The following is a 21,656-nucleotide window of genomic DNA, read 5'->3' as shown; positions in this document are numbered from 1 at the left end:
CATGTTATTTAGTTAGTGCTTAATATTGCACAATTTAGATTAATTACAGTCAGGTAATTTTGCCATGGCATGTGTTTCTTTCTTTGTCATATGTGTTTACCCAGCAATTACCAAGACATCGCAAGCAAATGAGGTGCGTGTCTCTGGGGACTTCTTTAGCATTAACCCAAATTTCAAACAATAGAGGAGAATAATTACTTTTGAGAGTGTCTTTTAAAAAATGGATTTAAAAAATTCAACAATGAATCATAACTGTGATTATTGAATATGTCTGTACTTGTCTAGGGCTGTAAGCACCAAACCTATTGACTATTCCCTGAGGTTTGGAAAGATCTCTTCTCTCCCATTTGAGATGGTATTCAGGACCCATGACTGAGGTATCCAAAAAAAGCAAAGGCACTGAAAGTTTCTGTTTTTAAAGTAGCATGCCTTTGGTCTTTCTACATTATCTTTCACTACTGTGCCTACTTCTCATATAAAAAAATAACAAACTAAATTTCCACTTTCTCATTAGAATTGAAAAAAACCCATGTAGGTACAAGTGTTTTTGTAGCAAATTCTCTAACACTATTTTACAGATGAGATGAGGCCAAACGTTTTTGTAAAAAGCAAGAGTCTTTGGCCTCATCTCATTGGTAAAATAAATGTTAGAGAATCAGTGGTTTTCTATTTTTATTTTTAGCAATAGAATCCTTTTCTCTAATGAAGCTCTACCCAGAACTCCAGAGAAATAAGATTGCTCTGGTTTAAGTGGAGAGTCCACATTGAGCTTTAATTACTTGGCCAAGGTTCTCCCTTCCCAGGCTCACTCTCACCCTCTCCTGGTTGTCATGGAATTGTGAATTTCTGGGTTAGTCCATTCAGACTGTACTTAAGGCTGTGTTTCTCAATTAGAGGTTCAACTAGGGTTTTGTTACTTAAAAAGATAGACTTTAGTAATCCAGACCAGTGCTATTCAGGTGATATTCAAACTGGTGTGTTACTGGTTCATGAGCAGATAAAGACAGAAATTGAGAGTAAGAATTTAGAAAGATTTATAGCACTTGGGCATTGCCATGACATCTTAGGCACATCACCAGTGGCATTGCCTCATAGAACAGGATTTGAACCAAAAGTATCAGTCCACAAAAGACTGGAAATTAAAAAGAGTTCTTTATTACAGATAGTTTCAGAGGCACAGTGATGGAATATTTTCTTATATAGAATTCTAAATTTCCCCCAATGACTGAATAAAAGATAATTTCTGAATGTACTCATCAATTGATTGTATTTATAAAAGAGGTTTATGAGCGATTTGTTGACCTTAAAGAGTAATGACACAGGTTTCTATTCAAATAATCATTTTATCCATTCATCCATTTATTAGGTATTGCATTCAGTAAATATTTATTATTTGCCTGCAGTTCACCATTCTCTCGTGAATAAGGGAAGCCTAATTCCTGGCCTTGTGTGGTAACCAGGCAATTGCAACATCAAAACCTCCCAGAGCAACCCTGTATATTTGATATTGCAATTTCCTGATTACCACATAATAGTGATAATAATAGGTAGGGCGTATAGTCTGCTCTGGGGGCATCAAGAAGGAGCACCAGACTTGGGATGTCAGAGTAGTTTTAAGCCTTAAAATAAGCAACTATTAAAAGCAGATAACTCACAAAATAAGTCACTCCATACAGATTGTGATACATCTTTTTTGAGGGCTTATACCATGCTTACACTGTGCCATGCGCTATGTGCTGTTCTATGAGTCAGGGACATGTTTATGGATGAAACAGACACAGTCTCTGCCATATGAGGCATGTGAACTAGTTCAAGGAAATCAATACATGGACAAGAGGATTTCTGATGTTGATGAACTCCAGGAGGAAAGAAAATTGAGTGCTGTGGTAAATGTGAGTGTGTGGGGTGAATACATCACAGAGATTCATCAGAGGAGCCCCATCTGACCTGAAACCCAAAGGATATGGAGAAGCCAGCGTGAGGCTATGGGAAAAGGACAGTAAGCAGGCAGAAAGTGCCAAGCCTTTAAAGCAAGAATAGAGTTGGCATGTTCATGGGCACAAATGGTCTTAGTCTGTTTTGTGCTGCTGTGATAGAATACTGCAGACTGGGTTATTTGTTTATTTTTAAGAGACAGGTGCTATTGCTCAGGCTAGAATGAGTAACACCATGAGAGCTCACTGCAGCCTCAACCTCCTTGGCTCAAGCAATCCTTGTGCCTCAGCCTCTTGAAGCTGGCACTATAGGTACACGCCACCACACTTGGCTTATTTTTAACTTTTTTGTAGAGATGGAGTCTCTACCAGCCCAGGGTGGTTTCACACTCTTGACCTCAAGCAATCCTTCCACTTCAGTCTCCCAAGGTGTTAGGAATACAGGTGTGAACAATCATGCCTGGCAGACTACATAATTTATAAAGAACAGTTCTGAAGGCTGGGAAATCCAAGATCAAGGTGCTAGTAGGCTTGGTGTCTGGTAAGTGCCCAGTCACTGCTTCCGAGATGGCACCTTGAACACTGCATTCTCTGGAAGGAAGTCACATGTTTTCTTACATGGCAGAAGAGCAAAGAGAGAGAACTCATTCCTGGAAGCCCTTTGTAAAATGTACTCAACCCATTCATGAGGACAGACTTTCATGGCTCAATTATCTCTCAAAGGTCCTACCTCTTAATACTGTTTCAGTGGCAATTAAATTGCAGCATGAATTTTGGAGAGACCAGACATTCAAACCATAGCAGTTGGCACGTTCATGGGTTCATGTTTCTCTCTAGAAAGCCAACATGGCTGAAGAGGAGGAAGCAAGAGGGAGAGGAGAGGAGGCAAGCTCAGAGCAGTGAAAGTCATGGAAAAAGCCAAGTCCAATAGGGGGCCACAGGAAGGTTGTAAGCCACAGACGGGTATAATCCGATTTACATGTTAAAGCATTCCCTGGGGTTCCTGAGGATGTAGAGGAGCAAGGGTGGAAGCAGAGAGACTGCTGAGAGGATTGTGGCAGTCATTCAGGGAGAGAAGATGGTGGCTTGAAGTAGCGTGATAGCAGGGAGAGTGGAGAGAAGGAAAAGCTAACTTGCTTTGCTGGTGGCTTAAATATGGGAGGTAGAGGAAAGAGAGGAGCCAAGAATGTCCCCTAGAGAGCTTTTGTCTAGAGAGCCAGTGTGGTACCAGTTACCAAGATGAGGAGCACTAGGGGCGTTTGGTACTAGGGAGTAGGAGTCAAGAGTTCTGTTTAGGGTATGTTAAATCTGGGATGCTTATTAGATATCCATATGGTGACTTTGTGAATTTAGGAGGTCACAATGGGGTAAGGGCTGAACTTATAAATTTAGAATTGCTGATGGTATGTAAAACCACAGGACTGCAAGAGATCCCTGGGAGAGGGGCCAGATAGAGAACAGAAGAGAGCCAGGGCCTGAGCTGCTAGGACACGAGATCATACCAACATCTGGGGAGGTCAAGCAAAGAAAGAGGGAAATTCAACTCAGTAGTTGGAAGCTAATGCAGTAGGCTTTGCTTAGTTTGTATCCATAGCAAAGATCTTTTTCCCCCCATCTTTATTTATTTATTTATTGCATTTTAGGTTTTGGGGTACATGTGAAGAACATGCAAGATTATTGCATAGGTACACACGTGGCAGTGTGATTTGCTGCCTTCCTCCCCATCACCTATATCTGGCATTTCTCCCCTTGCTATCTCTCCCCAACTCCCCCCCCCCCGCTGTCCCTCCCCTTCCCCCCTCAACAGACCCCAGTGTGTAGTGCTCCCCTCCTGTGTCCGTGTGTTCTCATTGTTCAACACTCACCTATGATCTTTTACCTTCATTATCTGCAGCTCTTCCACATGGAGTCGGTGATGATAGTGCATACATGTGGGCGCTCTGCCCAGAGCCTCTCCCATTCCTTGGGACTGCATGTCCTGGTATTGGCTTCAACAGCTAGATTTTGTATGCCTTTTTTAGGGGACTGCCTCTAAGTGACTTGGAGTCACTTTACCATGAGATAGGAATGCCTGGGGAGTTATGACTGAAGGCTAAGGGAATATGAGAGCCAGGCTCTCACTTCTCTCAATTTAGACAACTCTGAGGACTAATCTACACTGCAGCATTCCTCCATGGACTTAGACTGAAGCCACCCTCCAGAGAGCCTTGGCATTAACACCCTTGCCTGACCTCTGTTGGGAATACTTTCTTAATATATTGTCCGCCTTTGGGCAACTTGACTTAAGACATGGCCTGCCCTTCCTACCCCCCTTCCACCGTCTCCCATTTTGTATTATAGTGTATATAGTGTCTTGAAAAAATAACCAAAATAATGTTCATTTTTGTTGATTTAAAATGGGATTAGGTTACATATTTTAAAGCATTCCCAACTCCTCAAACCTTTTTTCAGGATATCTCCATTGGAGCAGCCATTAAACAGAAAGGATGTTGTGTCTTATCCTAAAAGCAGTTGTCTGTTTCTGCGGATACCGGTGAATTTGTTTACTGTTTAATTAAGTGAAACATTTCCAAAGAGTTATCTATATTCAGTCTTCCAGCTCACAGAGTACATGCTGATCTCAAACTGATATACGATTAGATCATGATTTCCTGTTCACACACTTGGTCAATACAATTATGTAAATTAAGCAAGAGAATAAGACAAGGTGTTTAGCAGGGTGTGATCGTGGCAAATACCATCCCCTTCTAGCAGAAGAAGCCTGTGAGCTTTTCCATACGCTCTCCTGTGCTTGTCATTGTGGCTTTCAGTTTCTGCTTCTAAACCAGTCTGCAGCTTTAGTTTGAGCAGGAATTTGATGCCAACAGCAGGACAGTGTGGCTATGTAGAGTTTTTCTTCTGTCTTTGAGGGAAAAGCAAAGTCAGATTCTATTTATTTTGAATGGATTTCCATTTGCCTTAGAACTTATGGGGCATTTTTGTATTTGCATATTAAAAACACATGTGTCTTTTGCTTTTTAGCGGTAATATACAGACCCTCCATTCTTTTCACCTCCCCTTCTCTCCCTTTCTCCTCCTCTTCCTTTCTTTTAGAGTAAAAACAGATGCTAAGTCTCCATCCGAACACCTCACAAACACATTTTAAAGTTCATGATTGGGTTTTTGTTTGTTTTTTGCTTGTGATGGAAACGCATACCTGTAATAACTTCCTTTACCTTTTAGCAGTTTTCAGTCTGAGAGCAGGTATAGTAAACATTCAATAAATATTTGTTGAATGAAAGAGGTGGTGTTATATCCTAGGTACAATCCTTAAGTATTTATATTGTACCTTTTCTGGTTGTGCTTCTGTGATGAGAGATTTGGTCCCTGGCTCTTAATTTTAGCCTAGCTATTTGTCAAGCATATGACAAATACATTGGGAAAATCGTTTTTTTAATCCTTAAACTGCCTTTGAGCATTTCACAAAATTAAATTTCACTGGATTCAATGGAAGTGAAATGCCCATTGGAACATTCCTTTTGCCTCTAAATGCTTTTGAAACACTTGGATTTTGACCATGGATTTCACAATACATTGAAGCATGCTTTTATAAGACAATAATGCCTACTTTTTCATGCCTGGACAACACATTGAAGTCAGACTGTGGCATTGAAGCACAGTTGGAAAATTTTACATACAGTCAAATTAAACCCACAGGACACAATTTTATATTTGTTATGTAATTGAAAGTATGGGTATCTTTAACTTTCTGTGTCTATTCTGAATACTAAAATAATTGCATTAGAAATTGACTAAGAAAAATAAAAGCAAACAAATTGTTCTTTTTCTATTGGTGAACCCATACTTACCTTTTGAATGAGGGTAAAGCATACCCTAAATGTTCCCAATGTCCTTTGAATGATAAATAGTAAATGATATTCATATTAACACCTTTATTATTGTATTAGAACTAAACCTAGGTTTTCCATGTTTAAATAGATGTTATAAGAGGATTTTGCCTGTATTGACCGAGAATGCTTTGGTGTACAGAACCCAACCAAAGTTTTCCTTCTGGTTTACTTTGAAAGGAATGCGATGTTAATTCAGGTGCACTGATGTTTTACAATGCCTGATCAAGACAAAAAGGTGAAGACCACAGAAAAATCAACTGATAAAAAACAGCAAGAACTCACCACCAGGTAACTCCCTACTGAGTGTTTGCTAATTATTAACTCAGGCAGTGGCTATTGAACAGATTTAATGGCTTTTTGAGACATAGAGAAGACTCTCGACAACTGCTATTCAGAGTTACACTGTTCAACTGAAACATCTGGTCATATCTAGCATTCTAAAGAAAACGTTTAGTGTGTGTATACATTTTGGTTTATAAAAGTAGGCCTCCAAGCGGCAATGCCATCGGTGGGTAACATGATCTTGTTCACCTGGAGCCTTCTGTGGGTTCACATTGTATTATTCTCTCTCCTAGGGACTATTCAGATCTTAAAAGACTTCGGTGCTTTTTGAACGTCCAATCAAGCAAACAACAGGTAGTGGTTTCAAAGAATGTCCAAGTGGTAAAGTAAAAAAAAAATCGTATGTTTCCAAAGAGCTCCATTTAACATCTCTATGAATGATATGTCTACTTTTCTTTGTTCATTCACGTCTTTGCTCTTTCTTCATCTGGCTATTTCTCTGACACCTGGTTCAGGCTCTGCCAAGACTTGGCATCCACATTCTTCTCCTCTCAGGCCAGGCCCTGCTTTAGCCTATGCTTGTCACCCTGTGTCCTACTTAGCAAACCCTTTCCTCTTCAGTCTGTAAACGAACTGCATACTCTTTTACTGAATGGCTGGCATTTGGCTTTCTGAGCTTTAGGGAAATTGTTTTTTCCAAAGCACTTTCCACCACATTTTTCTCCTCCCCCTTCACTCTTCCCACTCCTGCTCCCTTGCTAAGTATCACTCTTGAGGCTTGCTGCACAATATACCTCGCCAAAAAGAGTGGCAAGGAGTGAGTTTTGGCTATTTTTATAGTAGCATTTTAATGTTTTTATTTTATTTTTTTGGGAGAGAGTCTCACTCTGTCGCCAGGCGCCAGGCTGGAGTGCAGTGGCACAACTCCTGCTTGCTGCAATCTCTGCCTCCTGGGTTCAAGCAATTCTCCTGCCTCGGCCTCCCGAGTAGCTGGGACTACGGGCACGCACCACCAAGCCCAGCTAATTTTTGTAGTTTTTAGTAGAGACGGGCTTTCACCATGTTGGTCAGGATGGTCTCGATCTCTTGACCTCGTGATCCACTTGCCTCTCCCTCCCAAAGTGCTGGGATTACAGGTGTGAGCCACTGTGCCCCGCCGCATTTTAATGTTTTTATTAAACAGAGAAAGAATGGTACTTCTGTTTGAATTTATCTCCAAACTTTTCATCTTGGTTTTTCGTCTGTGAGACTTTGGAAAGTCATGACATTAGAGTCCAGCAACTTTGAGGGGGGCTTGGGGAACAACACAGCAATGCTAATAATAATGAAAATAGCAGACACTTATTTAGCACCTTAACTAGTAAATGGCAGGGATGAGATCTGAACCCTGGTAGTCTGTCTCTAAAGTCTACATTGTTCTTGCTTACGTGAATTTGTTTAACAGCTCTTGTGTTTGGTAATCCAGCCCTGATGGTTTTTGGTATAGCAACTGCATTTACCAGAGAACTATGGCATTTTTATCTGCTTATACTGGACAATGATTTGATGGCACATAAAACTCAAATAATGATACAGGAAACACTTTCTATGTGCCCTGCACTTTACCTGAATTACCCTGCTTAATAATTATAACTCCCACTTTTACAGATGAGGAAACAGGCACAAAGAAATTAAGTGACTTTCCCAAGATCATACAGCTTCCTAATTGGTGAAGGCTAGTTGTGAGCCCAGACACCCCATCTTTGCAGTGTATGCTTCTAACTACTGAGATACGTTTTAAATGACGTGTGAAATGAAGTCTGTCCTTTCTTAAAGAGGCAAGCAGGATGGCTCAGCATGCAGTTTTGAATGTAGTGCCCATTCTTTTCCAGTGTACATCCTATGGTGCAACCTTCATATCAAAGACTTCTACTTTCTGCTTTTACTATTTCTGTCTCCTAAATTTCTTTCTTATAAAATCTCACCCATTTCCAAGACGCAACTCTAATGATACTACCTTCCTCTATCTTCCATTCTAGACGTGAACTCTGTCTTCCCAAGAGTCCTTCTTTTACTGCTGTAGCATTATTTTCTCCTGTGCTTTGGAAACTAGTTTACATGTCTTATTTCCTGACAAGATCCTGTATTTCCTTATGTCAGCAACTTTGACATTTGCCTCTGGTTCACTACATTTGATGAGTTCTTGGCCAGTTTTTGCTAAATTGAATTGTGACTTGAGAACTGGGTCACCACAGGAATATGTATAACTTCCTGGCCAGGGCAAAAAACCCTCAAAAACCAAAAACCAACCAAACAAACAAAAAACCCAGTGTGGTTTCTCTGGCTCTAATTTTCCAACTTTGAAGTTTATGCTAACTAGATCTGTTGTGTCCCCTTTCCACACTACTTGCTTGATAACACCTGGCAGACATAATTAATTTAGTGATTTTTTTTTTTTTTACCCCTTTAACCATTTTTCAAATTTGCAATCTGTTGTGGGACAACTTTACATGGCATATATTTTTGTAAAATCTTTCACATGTGCAAAAATGTGTATTTGTAATGTGTGAGTTATTTAGAAAGTAGATGGTGCTAAAATGGTAAAAATACTGTCAATTAAATGCAGATCCTGAAGTTTACAAAATTAATGCCTAATTGTGTTTATAAAAGTTTCATGTATTTGTAATTTTGAAATAAGAAATGTTACCCTATTCTCCTTTTGGTAAAATAATGTGGAGACATTTATAAGAGAAGGAAGATATTGGAGAAAATAACTCAAGTTATACTTATTTATACTTTCCTTGTTACAGAAAAAGTGATTAGGAGCTTATAGAGAGAAAGTATAATGGGTTGTCACAAATTAAATTCAGGGCCCAAAATAAGAGAAAAATGGTTGGAGCAACATAGAGTTGGGGTGAAGTGGAAATGCTCAACAAAATTTACACATGGGCAACATATTTGGCTCCGAGATTTTCGGTACTCAATTTGAAAAGTGAAACCTGTGATTAAGGCCCACTCAGCTGCATTTTCTGCCCTCACAAGTTGTAGTCTGTTTTTTGCAAATAAACCAGTCTGGCCAAATATGGGTTACAGAGGAAATCTACCTTGCAGGTGTAGGTGGGGAGTGCAGAGAACTGAATTTGCTTCCTCTGAATCTCTAAAGAGCCAGGCTCCTTCCCGCATTGTTCCATTGTGTTCCAGTGTTTTTCTTTTGTTCTTAGTCCTGACCTACACTCTGTGTATCTCTGCATGTTGAGACAGAGACACACAGAGGCAGAAAGGCCTCCTTCAAGATAAGCAGAGTTAGAATAATTATAATCCAGGAAAACCCATTAATTCAAGAAAAAGAACTGCCCCAGGATTGTTGAGACAAAGTGAAACTACAAAGCTCATTGGAAATGTCACCAGAGGTATTCACAGATCTTGAAGCAACCTGCCTAGACCTGGAATTCAGATTGTTCCATCACATTTAGAGCCATAGGAAGCTAAGGAATTTATTTGCAATTTAAAAAAAAGAGGAAGAAAAACATTAATTTATTATGGGCTTATTAAGTGTCTTGAAATAAATGAGGTTTTGATAGATGCTGTAGAAAGAAAACATAAGGCGTGGTGGTGGTTCTTGTGTTTGGGGAGAGCAGAGGTAGGCACAGATAATTATGCCATGGGACAAGACAGCATCCTGTTGAATAGTGCATGCGGTGAGTATATAGCTTTTGAGGAATAGGAGGCCAATTTTAGCTTGAATGATGAGGAAAGAGGTGGTTCTTAAAAAATAGTCTAGTTTTCCATCAGTGGAATTGATGCAGAGGGCATTCTAGGTGAAGTGGGGAAAATAATCAGATATCTGAAGGAAGGAAAATGACAAGCATTTAAAAAAAATGGTTGACTAGACAATTCTATTCAATAAATAAAGCTGGAAGTCACTGTGAAATGTCTGAAGGCCCATCTATGAATTTTGGATCTGATTGCATAAGCAACAGAGAATGCTGAAGTTTGTAAACAGAAGTGACACGACATCCTCGACATCTGGTCCATGGCCCGCCCTCTCGCCCCTTTACTTCCTACCACAGCAAACCCCTGTTGGCTAATTCTGCATCATGTTTCTCATGCTTGTTTACTGACTGCAGCCCCCTCCCATGACCCATGGGACTGTAAACTCCTTGAAGGCAGAGGCCATGACTGTTCTGCTTAATATATATGTATTTATATATATATATGTATGTATACAGTGTCTCACACAACGTCTCGTATGTGAGATGTCTGCAACAAATACACTGAATTAATGAATGCACTTACTCGGAGGCGGTTTAGCAGATGAATTAGTTTGGCAAAGAGACTGGGAACAAAGTGAGCCTTCATTCCACAACTTCACATTTGAATACGTATGATCTGCCCAGCTCTGTGAGAGGTGCTAAGAACACAAAGATTGTGAGATGTGATGCTGCCCTCAGGGCGGCTAAATTCAAGGAAAAAAGATGTTGTGTAAGTGTTGTGTAAGCTTACGTTATACTAGACTGAGATAAGTTTTGAAAGAGAGGTGAGCATGGTGTTGCCACCAGGGAAGGAGTGAACAGCTCTATCCAGGAACGCTTAGGCACGTACTTACCAGGAGGTTAAATCACACCCTGACTCAGGATCAGGAGTAACAGGCTGCAGATGCCCTGGTGTGGAGAGATCAGACACACAGAAGACAGATAAATTGAGAACCCAAGAGACAAGCCTATAAGTTTTGAACTGGATTCCTAACGTACATTTCTTTCATATGAAGTGCTACCTGCTTTAAGGTGACTACTATTCCATTTCCGGTCTTTGCAACTATCGATGCCAAATCCATCTTATCCACCCACTTTCCAGGAGGTGATTTCCAATACTGGCTGCCTGCTCTGCCTGCAAAGTCAACGGTTGCAGGCTGCAGCAGCTTTCCACTCCTCCCTTGGAATCACCTGGGCTTGCTTTCTCTGTGCTGGCCTATTTGTCTCTTGCAAACTTTCCTGGGAGTTGTGCTAATGGCAAGGGGGTTTGGAATCTCTTGGGTCTGGAAAACCTGCTTCTTTTTGCCATGTATCATAATATTTTGGGTATAACACAAGACAATTTGCTTGTGCTGTTATATCATGTTAGATATCATTTGGGTTAACAGTTCATATTCAGAAATCACCTAATGGGTAATGACAAATTTTATTCACTTAGCAAAATTCATCTGCATAATGGGAATAGGAGGATGAAAAGAGTATGTACAAAGCAATTAGAAGTCTGCTTGGCACATAGCTAGTGTTTTATAAATAGTAATCCATACCATTTTCATAATAACTCTTGAGTTATATACTATTATTATTTCCATTTTAATGATACAGAAGCCGATGTACAGAGAGATTGAGTAAATTTTCTAAGGTTATGCAGCTAGTTAATTGTAGATTTAAATGCATAAAATCTGACAAAGGAATTTGTTCTCTTAACCACTAAGCATTGCTCGCTCAACTTATTGTCTTTTGGTTGTTGTAGATTGGCTGACTGAACTGAGATAGGATGGAAGATTTATTGTTAATATTTTGAAAATTTGACTGTGGCTGGCATATGATAAAAAAGGATTCCAGTTTTTTTCGTTAACTCTTAAACAATGTGTTTATTATCATCCATTTTTCTGTAAGCTGACTACCTTATAAGAAGTGAGGCGTAGTCTCTTTTAATAAGGAAATGATGTCTTTATACTGATTTACATTAAATACTTCAATGAAATAAGACAAGTGCAATGTATTATAACTTTGTTTGGTAATATGTAGAATGGAATGATTTACTGAAAAATGATCTTTTTGTTATACTCTGCTTACCTCATCTTAATAATTTAGCTAATTATAGAACATCCTTCATTTGCACTTTGGAAAAAATAGGATATTTGTTTATACCATGCTCAACTTTATTGTGGTATCAGAAACGAATCTCAGGGTTATCCCAATTATAGACAAATATTGGTAAGTGAACTACGTGATAATGATAATCTGACAATTTATAATTGCAAGTGGAAGTATAGTCAAATGGCTGTAGTTAATTTTTTTCTTACGGTGAATTTGATTATTTTAATGTCTTTTACAAATATGATTGAGTTATCAGGATGTTCAGACTGATTAGAAGTAATAGAATCTTCTTGATTGTTATATCCCTAACACCTGGAAAGTAGTGTGCACACCTGGTAAATAATGAAGAATGAATGAACGCATGATGATGCATTCTCAGTTTGGGCACTCTGCTCTATATTAGGGTGTTCCACCAGGATCCAGGTGCTCTCTAGTCAGCTTGCACATTTGAATCACATGAGAAACTTCAAAACCTCCTGATGCCCAGGTGTCACCCCAGACCTATATCTGTTTTAGGTGTTGGGGTAACGCCATTGAACAAAAACAGGCAAGTTCCTGTTTGTGTTGAGGTGACATTATAATGAAGGGAGACTAAAAGTACATAAATACCTGTCAGATACAACTGGTGTTACAGACTATGAAGAAAAATAATACAGTGTAAGGTCAATGTTTAAGTCAAAGATATTTGATTTGAACCTTGGAAAACCCTTACATTTGACAGAGTTGTAACCTTAATTATTGGCCTAGAAAAACACTCATTCTCATCATCCTCCCCTATTTTGTTACGTTCTTTATCCCGTGCTGCATTGTTATCCTCATGTACTCTATGCTTCTATTTCTGTAGCTTCCAGCCATTAACTTCGATAGTGCCCAAAATAGCATGACGAAGTCTGAGCTCACCATCAGGGCGGGTGGACACAGAGCTCGAGGTCCTTGGCATGAGTCCACAGAAGCTGTTGAGCTTGAAAATTTTAGGTAAGAAATCCAGCATCCCCTTCATCTTCAGCTACTTATTCTACTTAGCTCGCAGTTTTATTTAAGTTTATCCTAGGAGCTGAAATTTAAAATCTGCTTCAATATTTACCATAGAAATTCTTAATTTAATATTGTTAGTGCTTAAACCATTCCCAGAAATAATATGTAAATAGCAGACTTAATGGGTACAGATGGAACTGACCTGGGAGATTTAGAACACTGTGCTGACATGCATTTGGCATTTACTCAATGAGGAAGTGGTTCCAGATTATTGACCTGGTAAGGCTGATCCCAGTCTTTGTCTGTCTAGATCTTGCCAGTAATGAGACGGCATAAAAGGAGCCGTTGCTGTGACAAGATGTGGTGGTTAAAGTATGTGTTTGTCAAAACAACTGAGGTTTTCAGTTGAAGGGGTTGCAGCACACCTCTGACATTGAGAGTACAGGTAATGTTCATCTCTGCTGCCACGTAGACCTCTGCAAAGCTGCACATTCTTGTGGGTCACTCCCCTCTCGGGAGCTGGTTCTCTCAGTTTTACAATGTGCTTGGGTCATTTGGCACTAAGTGCCATGTAAATAATGAGTGGCGTGAAATATCAATGAGAACATTCTAGAAGGATCATTTGTTTATTTGGCCTAGATTTGATTTTTGTTTCCCTGTCATCTTAAGACAATGAATTTAATAGTACAGGAAAGTTACATGACATTTCCTGGGTTCATATTTTAAAAATATTTTTTTAGTGAGGAACACTTAAATACTTAAAAAATTGTCCTATAGTGAGTACCAGTGCCCATGTATTAAAGGAACTATTACAGCCCTCGGGTGACTAGGATGGGGACATGCTGTCTAATGGCATGTGAAAGACTAGGAAGGCAGAATATTACACATGGCAACATAAGGTTATACACCTTTCCTTTGAGGTTGTATGTTCATGGAATTCCAGTTTATTTGTCCTAGATCTTAACCTTAGTTTTATTTAACTATGTGTAAAAATATATCATGTATTCAGTAGCAATGTGACCCCTTAGTTCATTATCTCTTATCCTTTTCCAATTTTAAAAGGGAATGTTAGGGAGGCATTTTTAACCTCTTTGGTGGGCTGTAATATCAGCAAAAAGAAACTGAAGCTGGAATATCTCAGAATTTTGTTAAATGCACACACAAAAACCATATAAACAATCAACAGTGATAGTCAACATGGCTGAAGGAGTATAAACTGTGTTTAATCAACTCCCCTTATCTAGAAGGAATTATATATGATGACCACTGGTGTTGGTACCTAGATCAGCCAGTGGGGTGGAGGGTAAGTGGAAAAGTGAAGAGAGGGAATTCTTCTCTTCCTGTTACACAGTTGTCTAAATAATGTGCCCCAATCATTATTTTTTTCCATTTACCCCTTTCTTCCCTCCAAGCAGCTTTAGCTGTTGTGTTTTTAGGGAATAATTTAATGAGTATGGTAAAAGGAAATACATATGCTTGACAATAGTTTATTTTTAACTTTGTAATTTAATTTTTAGTTCCTATTTTAACAGCTGACAGCTGTTTTTAGCAACATGTCAAACGTAAGCATCCTTCAATATTTGTCTGAATCCTCATTAGTATAGTGGTTAGTAATAATAAAAAAAATTACCTGAATATAGATGATCTTTGTCTGCATTGGCAACTTTGAGACAGCCTGATCTCTATTACAAAATCCTTTTCTGTTTGTTTTGTCTCAGTATAAACTACAAGAATGAGAGAAATTTCAGCAAACATCCCCAGCATAAGCTATTTCAAGAGATCTTTACCGCCTTGGTGAAAAATAGACTCATATGCAGGTAAGGTTGTTCCCTGGGAAACAGACTTTTACTCAAGAGTGGCATATACCGTCTATCATGTCTCTAGAACATGATTTGAAACATCTTACAGGATTGAACATGTCATTAAAGGAAAGAAGGAGGCAAATGAGTAGGCATTACAGATGATCTTAAAAGCACTGATTAGATACTGAATTTAGCTGAATTTCATGACAGGTAAGGAAAAATGGGAAACACTCAAGTTACCATGTTTTCTTTATTTTCTCTGAGTTTGGATACTTGAAGAGTTTATTGTGTGGGACCTTATGAAAGAGACATTGGCCAACGCCGTGGACAACATTCTCATGGTGCACTTTTGCAGGGATTTGTGACTGACTAAATGGACTACGCTAGCCTTGACCTTGAGGAAAGAAAGGATGAGTGTGTAACATCCAGCCACATCCTCATAAAGATGTTTCTTCTCAAGACCAAATCGAACGTTCCTTCCTTTGCCTTCTTAACACAGGTGCAGTGTTGGGGCTGTAGAGGAAGGACTAATTAAGTCCTTCAGATTCTCTCTCACAAACATGCGGGTTTTTCAGTGAGCCATTGACTGGTGCTGGATTACAGTCAGGACTGAATTTTCTGTCCGTTCTGAGCTGCTTCATGGAAGAGCTGGGTATGCTGCTGCCAGATGCGAAGGAGGCTCCCAACATTCTGTCACGATAGGGCCCCATCTTTTGCTCTTTTCGGGAGGCCCACACTCTTTTCCCACATGCATCAGCTGAAAAAATGCCTATAAAGAACCTTAAATCTTTCCCACTTTGTGACGTGATTGAGATATGTGAACTCCATCCCAGTGAAAATGGGAAAACATTATTCTTTTGTGAAAAATAAAAATAGGAGTATTAATAATTAAATGCCTTGATCAAAATAAAACTCTGACTTGACTGAGTGTAATAGCTGATTTTAAGTTGAACAGCATTCTGATGGGTCTTCCATGAAAATTCAGCTACTCAGTACCTGCTTAAGTGATGGCCTCATGTCTCCGTCTTTTGGATGGGGTCATTTAGTATTATGTATTTAAGCATTGGGCTTAAATGACTGTCCAATACATAAGTTTCGTTTAAAACAATACAGAATTGAGACTGTATTTGTCATGCCTTTGTACATAATTTAAGCAGAGGATTATTAGACTGGCTCAGATGATACAAGAAGCCTAAAATCTTTACCAAGGTTATGTAATTGGGTCACTGTTCTGTTTTTGATTACATACTCAAAGATTGTTCAAAGATTAATGAACACTGCAAAGAACCTGAAATTATATATCTATTTCCACTATTTTCTGCTTAGTGTGAACGGAGTAGAACAATGGTAATAGCAGTATCATTATGTATGAAATGGTTTAGGAAATAAAGTTCTTTATTATTATTTTTTAAGCCAGCTCACATGGACTCTTCAAGGGATGCCCAGTAGACTATTTGTTGGGTCAATATTTGGGGGAAGACACTAGATGCAGAAATAGTTAGGGAAAATAACTGAGCACTGGTTGACATCAACCAGTTGAAAAAGATCGTAACAATTCTAAAGATCTAGAGATCTTTTTTTGGCCTTTAAAAATTCTTAGTGATTAAAGGAGCATCTTAGGTTGGATGAAGTTACTGGCTTGTAACATGAGCAGTCCCTGGAAGTTTTCAAACCAGGAAGAGATTATTGTGGATCTCTTTGCTTTCATAGTACGAGATGGAATTTAGGAATGTTGAACGTCAAGGGCATCCTTTTATGTCATCCTGTGGCTGCTGACAGATTGTTATGTTCAGTTCTATTCTAAAAGCATTGGGTAAAAGATGGCTTAAATATAAAGATCTTCCATTGTGCCTTACCCCATATAACCTTGCTGAAATAGCCAGGATCACCCCTCTTTTTTTTTCTTCCCCTTTAACTTTAGACATATAGAAGAATTACACCTCAGGACATTTTCTGATATGGCTTGTTATCCCCTTTCTTTGAAAAAATCAGATTTAGTGTTGGGTTGAAGGCTTAGATTCAATTTGATAAACAAACTGGTAAGCATCTACTATGTGTAAGGAAGGGAGGAAGTAAGTGGTGAAGAAGAATGAGAGGGTGAAAATAAAAGAAATTGTGTAGTCCTTTTCTCCCTGGTGACTCAAATTCTACCCTGATCAGCAAGACAGTTACCCAATAAGGGAAAATGCACTAAATATATACAATTTGTATTAACACAATTAAAGGCTGAATGAGATTGTAGGGTCGGAGGCAGGTGGGAATTTGGGTCCTTGGTCCAATTATGGTTGTAGATAAGACAGGTACATTCAATGTGTTACTCAATTTTGCCCTGAAAATATGACTTATTGGGAATTTAATCTCATTTGTGAAGTGTGACCCCTTTCAACTCATTTCTCAATTTCTACCCAATTGGTGGTAATGTTCCTCCTCTATGTTACACTCCCCACTTGCAGCCTTTCCCTAAATCACGCCTGTGGACACCACCTTTCTGTGTTCTTTTCCTAAGATTGATTTGTGATTACTATCCCATTCTCAGAATGAAATTGCCAGATGGCATCTGAAACTGGAAAAGGCTTGTTAATCCAGAGTCAGATAAGGTAACACTGCAAATACCTCACAGTAAATCCCAAAGGACAAGGGAACGTATCATCCCTGAACCTAGGTTATTCCTAGTTATACAATGGTAACTAATCTTAAAAAAAAATTATAATAGTATTTATTTATAATATTCTACTGTATAATATTTTACATATTTATGTGGTATTTTGTTACATACATAGAATGTGTAATGATCGAGTCAGGGTATTTGAGGTGTCCATCACTTTGAGGATTTCTCATTTCTATGTTTTGGGAACTCTCTTCTAGCTACTTTGAAATCGACAGTACATCATTGTTAAATATAGTCACTTGACTCTGCTGTCAAATGATGGTACTCATACCTTTCATCTAACAATACATTTGTACCCATTAACCTACCTCTCTTTAATCCAGCCTTGTATTCACCCACCCTTCAAGGACTATAGTATCTATTACTCTACTCTCTATCTTTAGACTGACTTTTTTAGCTTCCATATATGAGTGAGACCACACAATATTTGTCTTTCTATGTCTGGGTTGTTTCACATAACATGATGTCCTCCAGTTTCATCCATGTTGCCACAAATAATGTGATTTTTTTTCTTTTTTATGGCCAAATTATGTTTCATTTTGTATGTATACTACATTTTAAAAATTCACTTGTTTATTGGTGGACACTAAGGTTGATTCCATATCTTTGCTATTGTGAACAGTGCCACAATAAACATGTGAGTGCAAGTATCCCTTTGCTATACTGATTTCTTTTTCTTTGGATAGATACCCAGTAGCAGAATTGCTGGATCATATGGTTCTATTTCTATTTTTTTGAGAAATCATCATAATATTTTCCACAGTGGTTGTACTAATTTGTATTCCCACCAACAGTGTATGAGTTCCCTGTTCTCCACATCCTCATCAGCATCTGTTAGTTTTTTTGTCTTTTAATCATAGCTGTTCTAACTGGGGAAAGATGATATCTCATTGTAGTTTTGATTTGTATTTGTCTGATAATTAGTGATGTTGAGCTTTTTTTTCATATACTTGTTGGCTATTTGTATGTCTTGTTTTGAGAATTGTCAATGCATGCCCTTTGCCCACTTATTTTATTTTAGTTCTGGTATACATGTGCAGAACGTACAGGTTTATTACATAAGTATACATGTGCCATGGGGGTTTGCTGCACCTATCAATCCATCATCTAGGTTTTAAGTCCCACATGTATTAGGTATTTGTCCTAATGCTCTCCCTCCGCTTGCCACCCACCCCCCGACAGGCCCCATTGTGTGATGTTCCCCTCCCTGTGTCCATGTGTTCACATTGATCAACTCCCACGTATGAGTGAGAACATATAGTGTTTGCTTTTCTGTTCCTGTGTTCGTTTGCTGAGAATGATGGTTTCCAGCTTCATCCATGTCCCTGCAAAGGACATGAACTTATTCTTTTTTATGGCTTCATAGTATTCCATGGTGAATATGTGCCATACCTTCTTTATCCAGTCTATCATTGATAACCATTTGGGTTGGTTCCAAGTCTTTGCTATTGTAAATAGTGCTGCAATAAACACATGTATGTATGTGTCTTTATGGTAGAATGATTTATAATCCTTTAGGTATATACCCATTAATGGGGTTGCTGGGTCAAATGGTATTTCTGGTTCTAGATCCTTGAGGAATTGCCACACTGTCTTACACAGTGGTTGACCTAATTTACATTCCCACCAACAGTGTAATGGTGTTCTTATTTCTCTACAACCTCTCCAGCATCTGTTGTTTTCTGACGTTTTAATAATTGCCATTCTGAACTGGCGTGAGATGGCATCTCATTGTGGGGTGTTTTTTTTTTTTTTTTTTTTTTTTTTTTTTTTTTTTTTTTGAGATGGAGTCTCACTTTGTCACCCAGGCTGGAGTGCAGTGGCACTATCTCAGCTCACTACAACCTTCACCTCCTGGGTTCAAGCAATTCTTCTGCCTCAGCCTCCCAAGTAGCTGAGACTACAGGCATGCACCACCATGCCTGGCTAATTTTTGTATTTTTAGTAGTGATGGGGTTTCACCTTATTGGGCAAGCTGGTCTCGAACTCCTGACCCCGTGATTTGCCTGCCTCAGCCTCCCAGAGTGCTGGGATTACAGGCATGAGCCACTGTGCCCAGCCCTCATTGTGGTTTTGATTTGAATTTCTCTAATGACCAGTGATGATGAGCTCCTTTTTATATGTTTGTTGGCTGCATAAATGTCTTTTTTTGGAGAAGTGTCTGTTCATATACTTCACCCACTTTTTGATAGGGTTGTTTTTTTCTTGTAAATTTGTTTAAGTTTCTTGTAGATTCCGGATATTAGACCTTTGTCAGATGGGTAGATTGCAAATATTTTCTCCCATTATAGGCATAGGCAAAGACTTCCTGACTGAAACACCAAAAGCAATTGCAACAAAAGCCAAAATTGACAAACGGGATCTAATTAAAGAGCTTCTGCACAGCAAAATAAACTATCATCAGAGTGAACAAGCAACTTTGCCTACATTTTAATGGGATTATTTGTTTATTTTTTGCTATTGAATTGTTTGAGTTCCTTGTATATTTTAGACATTAGTCACTTGTTGATGAATAGTTTTCAAATATTTTCTCCAGTTTAACAGGTTATCTCTTCACTCTCTTGATTGTTTCCTTTGCTGTGCAGAAGTTTTTAGTTTAATATAGTTCCATTTGTCTATTTTTGTTTTAATGTCTGTGCTTTTGAGGTCTTAGCTGTAAAATCTTTGCCTAGACCAACGTCCTAAAGTGCCTTCCTATGTTTCATATGAGTGTTTTCTTTATGTTTTCATCTAATAGTTTCATAGTTTTGGGTCTTAATGTTTAAGTCTTTAATCCATCTTGTTTTGATTTTTATATATGGTGAGGGAGAGATAGGGGTCCAGTTTCATTATTCTGCATACTGGTATACAATTTCTTCAGCACCATCTATTGAAGAGGGCATCCTTTTCACGGTGAATGTTCTTGGTGCCATTGTCAAACATCAGTTGGCTGTAAATATGCGGATTTGTTTTGGAGTTGTCTATTCTGTTCTATTGGTCTATATGTTTGGTTTTGTACCAATACCATGCTGTTTTGGTTACTATGGCCTTGTAATATATTTTGAAATCAGGTAGTGTGATGGCTCCTGCTTTGTTCTTTTGCTCAGGTTTGCTTTGGCTCTTCTGGTTCTTTTTTTGTTTCATATGAATGTTAGGATTTTCTATTTCTGTGAAAAATCACATTGGTTTTTTGATAGGGACTGCATTGAATCCGTATATTGCTTTGGGTAGTATGGTCATTTTAATGACATTAATTCTGATCCATGAGCATGAAATATCTTTCCTTTGTTTGTATCCTCCTTAGTTTCTTTCATCAGTGTTTTGCAATTTTCCTTGTAGAGATCTTTTTACCTCTTTGGTCACATTTTTCTAGGTAGTTTATTTTTTTTGGTAGCTATTGAAAATGGGATTGTCTTCTTGATTTTTTTTTTTAGCTATTTCACTGTTGATGTTTTAAAATGCTACTGATTTTTTTGTATGTTGATTTTGTTTCCTGCAACTTTACTGAATTTGTCACACCTGAGTCTTTGGTTTTTCTAAATATAAGATCCTGTCATCTGCAAAGTGGTACATCTTTTTTTTTTTTTCCCCCAGTTTGGATGCCTTTTACTTTTTTTGTCTTGACTTATTGTTCTGGCTAGGACTTCCAGTACTATGTTGAATTTGAGTGGTGAAAGTAGGCATCCTTATCATGTTCCAGTTCTTCGAGGAAAAACCTTCAGTATGATGTTAGCTGAAGTTGATAATGTGATGTATGGCCTCTATTATGTTGGGGTATGCTCCTTCTATGCCTAGTTTGTTGAGAGTTTTTAATTGGATATTGACTTTTATCAAATGCTTTTCTGCATCTATTGAGATGATTATAAGTTGTTTATCTTTCATTCCGTTGATGTGATGTATCACATTTATTGACTTGTGCATGCTAAGCCACCTTGTTTCCCTGGTATAAATCCCACTTGATTGTAGTGTATTGTCTTTCTGATATGCTGTTGAATTTGGTTTGCTAGTACTTTGTGGAGGATTTTTACATCTATGTTCATTAGGGATACTGTTCTGTAGTTTTCATTTTTTTTGCTCTGTCCTTGTCTCATTTTGTTATTAGGGTAATGCTGGCCTCATACAGTGAGTTAGAGATAATTTCCTTCTCTTCAATTTTTTGGAACAGTTTTAGGATGATCGATATCAGTGCTTCTTTATATGTTTGGTAGAATTCAGCAGTGAATCCACCAGTTCTCAGCTTTTCACTTTTGGGAAACTTTTTATTACTTATTTAATCTTGGTACTCAGTACTGGCC

General features: G+C 38.4%; 1 protein-coding gene across 6 annotated transcripts in view; it reads left to right on the top strand.

The window, feature by feature from the left end:
- Positions 1-21,656, top strand: part of NEK10 (NIMA related kinase 10) — a 247,454-nt gene that overhangs the window by 10,221 nt on the left and 215,577 nt on the right. For all 6 annotated transcript variants that reach the window (XM_017498233.2, XM_017498232.2, XM_017498230.2 and 3 more), the window contains exons 2-5: positions 6,002-6,112; positions 6,400-6,460; positions 12,782-12,912; positions 14,631-14,729. In XM_017498233.2, the coding sequence (XP_017353722.1) occupies positions 6,039-6,112; positions 6,400-6,460; positions 12,782-12,912; positions 14,631-14,729 (365 nt within the window). In that variant the 5' untranslated portion in view covers positions 6,002-6,038. The remainder of the gene's footprint in view (positions 1-6,001; positions 6,113-6,399; positions 6,461-12,781; positions 12,913-14,630; positions 14,730-21,656) is intronic.

Source organism: Cebus imitator, unplaced genomic scaffold (genome assembly GCF_001604975.1).
Source record: "Cebus imitator isolate Cc_AM_T3 unplaced genomic scaffold, Cebus_imitator-1.0 Scaffold239, whole genome shotgun sequence".
Taxonomy (NCBI): domain Eukaryota; kingdom Metazoa; phylum Chordata; class Mammalia; order Primates; family Cebidae; genus Cebus; species Cebus imitator.
This window is presented reverse-complemented; position numbering and strand designations above follow the sequence as displayed.